Source organism: Phalaenopsis equestris, unplaced genomic scaffold, assembly GCF_001263595.1.
Source record: "Phalaenopsis equestris unplaced genomic scaffold, ASM126359v1 Scaffold000282, whole genome shotgun sequence".
Lineage (NCBI taxonomy): Eukaryota > Viridiplantae > Streptophyta > Magnoliopsida > Asparagales > Orchidaceae > Phalaenopsis > Phalaenopsis equestris.
Window position 1 is genome coordinate 64,358 of NW_018164724.1, and position 11,580 is coordinate 75,937.

Below are 11,580 nucleotides of genomic sequence, written 5' to 3' on the forward strand. Positions count from 1 at the left end.
ACCGTCAATGGAGACAGATAATTTGTTTTCTTTATTGATAACCAACCACACTAAAATTGGCTGGACGTTTCACATGAAGAAAAGATTTGAAACTACACAAATCTTTCAGTCCTTCCATAACATCACACTAAAATTGGCTGGATGTTTCACATGAAGAAAAGATCTGAAACTACACAAATCTTTCAGTCCTTCCATAACATGATTTTCACTTAATTCCAATGCAAAATTTAGATTCTCAAAACTAATGTAAGGGAATACTTCAACTCTGTCCTTGGACCCTACCTTACAAAAATGATATCATCCATGTGAGTTCCTGAATTGAAACTCCACAACAAAATGAGATAACTTAGAGGAAGAATAAACATTTCCTCAAAGTATCTCATTTCCTTAAAGTATCTAAATCTATAATGCTTTCTAGCAATGTCCCAAAAAATTTTTCTGGGGAGATGTTGTGCACACAACCACTTATTTTATTACTAGAATTCCATATGGGATCCTTGGATATAGAGCCCCTCTCAATATTATGATAGAAAAATACCCTTATTCTGAGCATTCTCATCCAACCTTCCCCTAAAAATATTTGGTTGTCTCTTTTGTTCACATTCACCAACCAAATTGTACAAAACTTGACCACAAATCCACCAAAATGTAGTTTCCTTGAGCATACTTTTAATAAAAAAGGGGAAAAATGTTATTCCCCCATTAAAAAAAATAATAATAAAACTCTATGAATGTTATCTTATTTGAAAATTAACCCTATTACCAGAAATCCGATATTCAAGGGGTGAGTTCGGGTGAATAATCTGACTTGGGACACTACTTCGGATACCCACACTGATCTAGAGACATTACAACAAATTTTCCTTCCCTTTAATCATCATATCTCAAGTTTCGCCAGTTGAGAATATCTAACCTGGGATTGATAACAAAGAACTTTGTGTACATGCTAGAAGAAAGAAATCCAATGACAAAGACAAAGTATGCAACCACAGGGCAGTTCAAAATCAAACCTGAATTCACACATCTTTGAGGTTTCAAGGGAGGTGGAATCCAGTAGAGAAGACATGAGAAGTTGCACAAATTATCCTATACAGGAATATGTTACCTATGGGAAATTATCAATTTATAAATTATTAGTATATAATCTTGATAGTGTACAAATAGCCAAGTTCATTCATGAAACATTTCAAAGTCTAGAATGAAAAAAGGTTGTTGAATAAGATATCCAAGCACTAGATTTAAATGGCACATGGACCCTTGTGAAGCTATCTCTAGATAAAAGACCTGTTGCATTCAAATGGTGTTCAATCTCAAGTACAAAATAAACAGGAGTAGTAAGAGGTTCAAGGCTGGGTTGGTGGCCAAAGAGTTTACTTAGTCTTATGGGATAAAGACTATCAAAAAGAATTTGTTCCAGTAGCCAAGTTAAACGATGTAAGGATTTTTCTTTCCTTGTAGTGAACAGTGAACAAAGAGTGTGAACTATATCAACTCGATAACAAGAATGCATTATTGAATGGAGACCTTGAGAAAGAAGTGTATATGGAGATCTTACTGGGACTGAAAAATAACTCAAAATAAATATCAAATTTGTAAACTAAGAAAGTCATTTTATGGCCTCAAACAATCTCCTAAGACTTGGTTTGACAAGTATATCAAGACTATAAAAATCTAATGGTTACATATGATACCATGTCGATCATACATTGTTCATAAACATGCACAAGAAAGTAAGAAAGTCATACTCATTGTTTATGCAAATAATATGATCCTGATATGTTATGAAAAAGAGATTGGGAAGATTAAGGAGGTTCTTGCTACTGAATTTGAAGGACTTCGTAACGATGATACTTTCTAGCCATGGAAGTGGTCAGGTCCAAGACGGGTAAGGTGATATCCCAGAGAAAGTATATTCTAGACCTATTAAAAGAAACATGAAAGTTAGAATGTAAACCCGCTGAGATCCTACGAATTTAAACAAAAAGTTACATACAAGGGGATAAAAGATACCAATAAAAAAGTAGATATCAAAGATTCGTGAGTAAGTTTACATATTTCTCACACACTAGACTCAATATTGCTTACTCTGTCGGCATAGTGAGGCAACACATGAATAGTCCAAATAAAGAACATTTCAAGAAGGTGTACAAAATATTGAGATCTCTTAAGAAGATCTTAACAGAGGGTTACTGCTTAAATAATATGAAAACAATGAGGTAGAAATTTACATTGATGCTAATTGAACAGAAGAACTCACGGACAGAAGATCGACCTCTGGGTATTATTCTTTTGTCTACAAAAATCTTGTTGAGCAAGAAGCAAGAAGTGGTCCCTAGAAGTAGTACAGAATATGAGTATCAGACACTTGTTTTGATAATTTGTGAAGGAATGTAGATCCAAAAATTACTAAATGAGTTGGAATACTCCACGGCCAATCCCTAAAGATGTTCTGTGACAGCCAAGCCGCCTTCAATAGTGAAAAGAAACTTGTGCATCATGATAGGACTAAGCGTATTGAGATTTGATAGACATTTTATCTCAGAGAAGGTCAATGGAAGTATTATTCACTTAATCTACATTCCAACTCTTCTTCAAGTTGATTTATTCATGAAATTTTTACCTCCAGGCAGCTTCACTGATTTAAATACCAAGCTAGGTCTTTACAACATCTATGACCTAGCTTGAGGGGGACTGTGGACTTCTGAGTTTCCTATTTTAGATTTATTCTCATGTATTCTTTTTTTACTATGTTGTATTTCTTTCCTATTGTTAGTTGGTTGTTGTGTCTTTGATAAGTTGTAATACTAGGAATTAAGTTTGTCCTAGCCTTTACTCATTATATAAGGAGGAGGGTTGTAATTTGATAATTAAGAAATAAGATAATATTATTTCTCAACCTTACTTCACAAATATCATATTTAAATCTTTCATATCACATAAAAAATATCAGTAATACTGACTTTGTTGAAGTGAAATATAACTTTTTATACATATAATTATGTGATTATGACACTGAAATATTATATTACCCAGTCTTACACAAAATTAAACATAACAATAAGAACAAAAAACTAGCATGAGTAGGTAGGGCGAATAAGATTGAAATATCTTATGTAGAATATATCATGCCCCATGAAACTTTCATGAGCTAAGGAAGGTTTATCTAAAAGAGTAAAATCACATTTCCATAACTTAATTATCTGGTTATACACTAAATGAACTCAAAAGTAGCATAGAAAAAGATTTGATCAGGTCTTTCATGCGCATAAACAAGTAAAACCAAGACATCTTTTGCTTGCTTCAATTGGATCGACAACTATATGTAAGATTAAATGAAATAGATTGCATTAGAAGAAAAATGTAACCTGTTAAGATCAATTCAACCAGTAAAAACATTAGTGAGAATGCAAAAAAGTTGATATTTGATTCAAATAAATATTCTTTTAATCAAATGCTAAGGGCTCTTTTGGCATTATTTTTGTTTCATTTTAAAAACGAAAAATATGTCTAAGGAGTGAATGATTAATAATTGGGTCCCTATTTTTAACAATAAAGGAGATGTACAAGAGTGTGCAAATTATAGAATAACTAAGTTAATGTGTCATACATTAAAATTATGGAAGAGTAATTAAGCATAGGTTAAGATGTGATACAATGAATTCTCAAAATCACTTTAGATTTATAACGAACAAGTTTATAGTGGTAGCAATACATTTATTGAGATATTTGAAGAAGTACAATTTACTAAAGAATAAGGAGGATCTACATATGATTTTTTGAATTACAAAAAGCTTATGATAAGGTTCCAAGAAAAGTGCTTTGAAGATTTCTAGAAATGAAAGATGTGATATGAATTATATTCAAGCCATTAAAGATAGTATACTAGAGCTAATACTTGTATTCAAACAGAATGAGCATTGATCAAGTATTTTCCTATTTCAGTTGGATTATGTCAAGGATCATCTTTAAACCCATATATTTTGCTTTAGTTACGAATGTTCTTACTGGAGATTTATAGTAGGATGTACCTTGGTGCATGTTTTTCGTTGATGATATCATTCTTGTGGATAAGATTATATAAAGCATTCAGAAAAAACTTGAATTATAAATATCAACTTTAGAGTCTAAAGACTCGTGTTTGAGTAGATCTAAAACTGAAATGAAATTTTACTAGTAGTAGATCTAGTAGCGATGTTGTAACAATAGGTAATCAAGTCATTATAAGAAGTGAACATTTTAGATATCTCGGGTTTATTGTTCAAAGTGATGGTGATATAGATGGGGATGCTATTAGTCCAATTCAAGTTTGATGGTTGAAATGGAGAAATGCATCGGGCCTAAAGTATCACTTAGACTTAAAGAAGAATTGACGCAGGGCTTCCTGCACTGACGCAACCTCCCGCGACGGGATTCCCCACTACTAAACCCGACCGGTCCGATTGAGGGTCAGACCAAGGTGAACCCAGGCCAAGCAGCCAAGGGCGGGATTTTGACTGGGCCAGACCGTCGCCCGGCCCTCTCCTCCTTTCTTTTCTGGTCCTCCTTCATGTAGGATCTATTTATTTGTTGTTTTCAAAGTTTAAGGTTAGTTTTTGATATGCTCAACTTCCAGATTTCTTGTGTGAGGAGTTTTCCCTATTCTAGTGTTGTATACAAGGAGGTGGCGGTGCTCCGGCTTATCCTACTCCAAGATGACTAAAAATGTTATAATTTCAAACCATGATTTTGTGTGTGGGTGTGCATCTGTGCATACCCATCTGGGATACCTGAAAATAGCATAAAACAGGAATGAAGAAGAAATAAAAAATAAAAAATAAAAACTCAATAAAAGCATTAGTAATTGGAGGATTTACACACATACCACTCAATTCCGATATAATTTCATATCTAACATAAAAACTTGAATTTTTAGCTATAAGTCAACTTAACCATAAATGAAAAGGTGTACTTCTCACTCCTTAATAAAAATAGTGGTTTGGAGGGTATTAATGCAAAAAATCAAAGTTTAAGCATTAGATATGTAAATGCATAAGAAATGGGTGGCATACATGTAAATGCCCCTTTAAAATATGAGTAAGTAGATTGAACATTATCATGGGAAAATATTCATAATTACTCACTTCAAGAGCAGTAGGATCTTCGGGCGATTTACTAAGGGCCTCCTGAAATTGCCGAACTGATTCCTGAAATGAAAAGAAGCACAGATCTGTTATTACCGGATGACCAGAAAACAAGCAAGTTAATTGTATATGCTAAGTATAAATGAAGCTCTGTTTAATCAAATAACATTCAACCTATAAAGTATTTACATGCAAAACACACATATCATTATGTATTTATTTATCTCACACCTAAACTTTCACATTTACAAACAGCGCTCAAATATTTAATACCATAATGAAAATAGATTTAAAGCACCAAAGTGAAATACACATTTTCATGCATAGGTTTAAAGCATCTGAGTGCTATGTATGTAAATATGAAAGTTTTGGTGAGAGATATGTAAATACATAAGAATTATGTGCTACGTATGTAAATTTCTCAAAAAAAAAAAAAAGGCAGGCCACTCAAATCCCTTGGAAATTGCTTTCTATCTACCATTCTCCTTCAGAAGAATTGAAACTGAATTTCATTAATGATTTTGAATATATAACACCGGAAAAACAACCATTATAATTTGTTATCCACTCTCTAATAAAACTGGGAGCCAAAATAGGTGGAAAAGTTGCGCCATGGGGAAAAATCGTAAGGTCACTAGGCCAAAGCAGATAATACCTTAACGTGTGAGAGTTAGGGCTATCACATAAGCTAGGTACAAAACTTCAATTCAGTTCAGTAGAACACTCATCGAAAACTGGGCAGGCGGGGGTTGTTAACTGATGGCCTCTTCTTCCTTCTTGTTTTCCCTCCAGACAGTAGACATTGCTTTCCGCTTCTGAATCATTGTAGATTCTCATATTTACCCTTTTTATTCTACAAATATCAACAATCGTCATATCGATCCTCATACACCGTCAAGCAATCCCAGATAGATCTCACTCATGCACCAAATACATGTTAGGTAGTAGCATAATAGAAACACGGTTTCCGAATTTAAAATAATATAAAAGTATTCATATCCATTTAATCTTTTATTTTGTTTATAACAAATAAATTTTTCATTCACTTAGAACGGCCCCCTAATTCCCATAAAAGATAAAACTCATCTATCCTTTCTCTCAAAAATAAAAGCTAGCTCCTATTAAAATTGAAATTGGAATAAAGAATCACCTTTAAAACGCTAATTATCTCTAGCTAAAGGCTCCCCATCATTACCATAAATATTTCTTCTTCTTTTTTTTATGATGTTGTAAATATCAATATAATTGGAGATAGAATTTTTTTTTTTGATGATGTTGTAAATATCAATATAATTGGAGATAGAATTATGACCTTTAAGATTATTGTTGATACTAAGATTTTTAATGTTATAAATGTTTATGCTCCTCAAATAGGTTTATATATAGGTTCTCAAGAAAAATTTTAAAATTACCTAGAAGAATTAATAAAAATGATACCTCTTAAAGAAAAAAATTTTATTGAAGGAGATTTAAACAGACATGTTGGCAGAGTGACAAAAGATTTTAGAAATAATCATGGTCGCTACGATTTTGGAGTAATGACGAAAGTAGAGCCAAATTAGATTTTGTTCTAGCATATGATTTTGTTATTGCTAATATTTTATTTAAGAAATGAGATGAGTATATTATTACTTATAAGAATGGATATAATAAAACACAAATTGATTATTTTTTTAGGAGAATAAGAGATCGTTGAGAATGTAAAGATTGTAAGGTCGTTCCAAATGAAAATTTAAATACTCAACATAGATTATTAGTTCTAGATTTTAAAATGAAGAGTTGTAAGATAAAGAAATTAGAAATCATTTTCATAAAATTAGATGAAGACACCTAAAAGACAAATAAAATTATTTTTATGAGTAAACTTCAAGATTTCAAGATTTGGGATGTTCATGAAGAAGCAAATTCTACGTGTGAAATCAACAAACATTATCAAACAAGTGGCAAAAGATGTACTTGGGGAATCAAAAGGAATAGTTTATATAAATAAAAATAGTTGGTGATGGAATAATAATGTGCAAGAAAATATAAAATATAAGAAGTTGATTTATAAAAATTAATTTAAATGTAAAAGCTTCAAGATCTAGAAAAAATAAAAGGTAGTCCGTAGGGAGTCTAAAAGAATAATTTATGACGCTAAAAATTATATTTGTGATCTTTATAGTATATTAGAAACTAAAGAGGATGAAAAATATATGTATAAACTAGCCAAACAAAAAGAAAAGAAAGTTAAATATTTAGCACAAATGCAAAAAAGATAAAAATCAAAAAGTATTTTTCTTAAAGGAGGATATTTAATATAGGTGGGTGAGCTATTTTGATAAATTTTTCAATAAAGTTTCTAAACATAAGATCGGTCTTAGTGATCTTAATATAGTTAATAATAATTCAATGTTTTATTTTACCGTCGCACTACTAAAAAAGAAAACTAATGATAAAAAATCAATAGTAATTGATGATATCCAAATTGAAGTGTGGAAATATTTAGGAGATTTTGGAGTTTCTTAACCTACGAGACAGACATTGTTGAATGGTATTTAGCCCCTATTTTTAAGAATAAACGGGATACACAAGAGTGTGCAAATTATATAGAAATTAAGTTCATGTGTCATACTTTAAAATTATAGGAAAGGGTAATTGAATATAGGTTAAAATATGTTACAAAGATTTCTCATAATTAGTTTGGTTTTAAGTCGAGCAGCTCTACTGTGGAGGTTGTACATTTATTGAGAGATTTGATGGAGAAGTACAGAGAGAATAAAAAGGATCTAAATATGATTTTTGTTGATTTAGAAAAAGCTTATGATAAGGTTCGAAGAGAAGTTCTTTGGAGAGTTCTAGAGAAAAAATGTGTTATTATGACTTATATTCAAGTCATTAAAGATATGTATACTAGAGCTATTACTTGTGTTCGAACAAAAAGAGGATTGACCAAGTATTTACCTATTTACCTATTTTAGTTGGATTTAGTTGGATTACATCAAGGATTGGTTCTAAGCTCTTATCTTTTTGCTTTAGTTATGGACGCTCTTTCTAGACATTTACAAGAGGAAGTACCCTGGTGCATGCTTTTCGATGATGATATCCTTCTTGCAGATAAGACTAGAGAAAGAATTCAAAAAAAACTAGAATTATGGAGGTCTACATTGGAGTCTAAAGGCCTTCGTTTGAGTAGAACTAAAACTGAACACATGGAATGTAAATTTAGTAGCAATAGCTCGAATGACAGAATTGTAACTATGGGTGATCAAATCACTAAACGGTGTGAACATTTTAGATATCTCGGGCCTATTGTTCAAAGTGATGGTGATATAGATGGAGATGTTAGTAGTAGAATTCAAGTTGGTTGGTTTATGTGGAGGAATGCATCGGATATTGTGTGATAGAAAAGTACCGCTTAGACTACAAGAAAAAAATTTATAAGATTGTGATAAGACTTGCAATGTTAATCTTTAAAAGAGAACCATACAACAAATTTAAGTATTGTTGAAAGGAGAATGCTTAAGTGGATGAGTGGCTTAACACTTGGAGGTAAAACGCAAAATGAATATATCCGTGATAGGGTTGGAGTAGCACGAGTGGCAGACAAGATTAGAGAGAGTCGTCTTAGCTGTTTTGGTCATATTAAACATCGACCATCTGATGATCTGATTAGGAGAGTTAGATATTTTAGATTCGACATATGTTAAAAAAGGCAAAGATAGACTTAAAAAGACTTGGGCATATTGCATAAAAAATGATCTTAATTTAATAGAATTAAATCAAATATGACACTGAATTGGACGCAATGGAGAAAAATGATTCATGAATGGAGAAAAATGATTCATGATGTAGCCGACCCCACTTAGTGGGATAAATGTCTGTTGTTGTTGTTGTTGTTGTTTTAAACATCAAAAAAATAACTATACCTCAAGGGTTGACCTTTCTTTCTCTGAAAGCTTTTTCTCCCTCACAGTATTATCGCCAGATGTTATACTACTGCAAAATGCAAGAAAAGCAAATGCCCGAAAAGTTAAAAAGTTTCAAAATTTTTGTTATACAAAACTAATAAAATGAAACTCAAAAAAGACACTTCAATAAAAACTCTTGTTATATTCCTTAAGGCAAGAGATTGTCCAGAAATATTCAACAATGGCAGAAACATAAATTGTCAAGGAATACTATTCAACAATGCCAGTAACTAAATCCACTCAATAAATCACAGGGGCATTTACATGCATGCCACCCAATTCTTATGTATTTACATAATTAATACCTAAACATTGATTTTTACATTTATACCACCCAAATCTTTCATATCACATCAAAATACCACTATTTTAAATTTTAGAAAGCGAAAAATATGTTTTTATGCATAGTTAATGTGGCATATATGTAAAGATTGTAGTTTAGGTGTTAGATACTTAAATACATAAGAATTGAGTGAATTGCATGTAAATCTTCCTAAATCATATCAGAAGCAATGATATGAACTTCCGCAGCAATACAGGTATCCTATGAGGAAGATGGAAAGCACCAATATGGACCAAAATTCCAATGTCTAACATACTCTTCTTGTACAATTTTAAGATATCAAGTAAATCATATGTTTTTTTTTTTTTCTAAGACAGTAATCTATCCTCACATATTTTATTTGAAAAAAAGAAATAAGACCTGTTACAAAGAGAAACATAGAAGAAACGAACCCTTTGGTACAAGGGACAATGGAAACACTCCTTTTTTTTTCCTAAAATATAATAATTGTATATAGGAGTAAGGGCACGAACCCATGACATCAAGGGTAGAAATGGAGGCATGAACCATTAGGCCAAAATGTCGGATTCACAAGTACAAGTTTCTAATAGGAAGAACTACGTACATACCACTCATTTCCGCTGAGTGAGGGCTCGAACCCATGACCTCAATGTTAGAAATGAAGGCATGAACCATTAGGCCAATGCCTGATTCATAAGTAAACTATACATTTTTAGTAGGAAGATTTACATACATACCACTCTTTTTCGGTGTATATACATATCTAATACCTGAACTTAAACATTTACATATTTGCATGAAATTGTATATTACACTTTTTAAAAGTTAAAATGGTGGTATTTTTTATGTGATATGAGATATTTGGATGGCATAAATGTAAAAGGAAAAAGTTTAGGTGTCAGATATGTAAATATATAGGAATTGGATGGTACGTATGTAAATGCACCATTTTTAGTATTATGAAACTCTAAGTTATCAAGCTAGAACTTTATCATAGTCACTAGTTGCAAAAACAATTTATGGTCAGGTTCACAAGCTCTACTCAATCATGTGTTCATTTTAAAGGCAGATTACATATCTCTGTTAAAACAATAACTTAATCACAACAACGACAAAAGTTAAGAAAATTAGCAAATGATTAGGCACATAGTGACGCGGGGGCTCCTAGGGGCCTGCCGGGCATGGGGTACTGGACAGGACACCCCTTGGAGGGTGGCCCACTGCCCCCTCCTTCCACTTATTCTACTTTCCTTTTTCCAATCTCCCTCTTGCCTTTCCCTTTCTTTCCTTTCTTCATTCCTTCCTAGGCCTTTCCTAATTCCAAAAACATCCTAAAATACTGTCCTAAATTAAAAACCTTCCCTAAAAGCCAAACATCTGATTTGATTCTTTTCCTTAAATCGGAGTTCTAATTTTATGCTCTTCCTTAATTTAATTTTTCCTAATTAGGTCAAATCTCTTTTATATAAAGAAGTTTTTATGTCTAGAGTTGGGGAGTTGATTGATGAGATCTGATTTCAGTTCTAGCTGATTGTTTTTCCCTTAGGGCTGTATCCGACGACGATGAAGGTACTCCAGCTGTAACCCATCCAAGCTGGTGATTATCTTCATATTTCCGACCACTTTCCGTCCTCCAGCAGCTCTTTCTCATTCCAGCCATTCCAGCGATTCAGCAGGTAGCTTCCATGCCTTCCTTTGTATTTCAAAGTGTCGCAGAATCCTCCACCTCCTCCTTGCAGGTGCCGCGTCCCTGCTGCTCTTCCAGAAAGCCACCAGGTCTCCTACAGCTTCACTACAGGACTGCTCCAGCTCCTCCCTGCTCCTCTCCTGATCACCAATCTCCACTTCCTGCAGCCTCCCTTCAGTCACAACTCTCTGCGGATCTTCCCAGGTGGCCCCCAGCCCACAGCAGCTTACCTGCAGACAGTTCGCAGCCGCCTGCTGTCAAAGTTCCCTGTACCCTATCACAAGTTACTGCAGTCCCCTTTTGTCCTCTCAGAATCGCCAACCGCTCTCCTGCAGCTTCCCTGCAATAGTCATAGCTCCGACCACCTCCCACACAGCAGGTAGCCGCCCTTAGGCCTTCCCCCAGCACCTCCAATCGTTGTCACTAGCCATTCCAGTTGCGGTTCGACGCCGAAAACATCATCAACCGGCTGTCCTCCGTCTTCCACAGCAGCCATTCCGCCTCCCAACACGAACCCGC

General features: G+C 33.4%; 1 protein-coding gene across 5 annotated transcripts in view; it reads right to left on the minus strand.

Annotated features, from left to right (window-relative positions):
* The window catches only part of LOC110024950, a 55,824-nt gene that overhangs the window by 11,503 nt on the left and 32,741 nt on the right, over positions 1 to 11,580 (minus strand). For all 5 annotated transcript variants that reach the window (XM_020725151.1, XM_020725153.1, XM_020725154.1 and 2 more), the window contains exons 8-9: positions 9,029 to 9,098; positions 5,121 to 5,183 (exon numbers count right to left, since the gene is read on the minus strand). In XM_020725151.1, the coding sequence (XP_020580810.1) occupies positions 5,121 to 5,183; positions 9,029 to 9,098 (133 nt within the window). The remainder of the gene's footprint in view (positions 1 to 5,120; positions 5,184 to 9,028; positions 9,099 to 11,580) is intronic.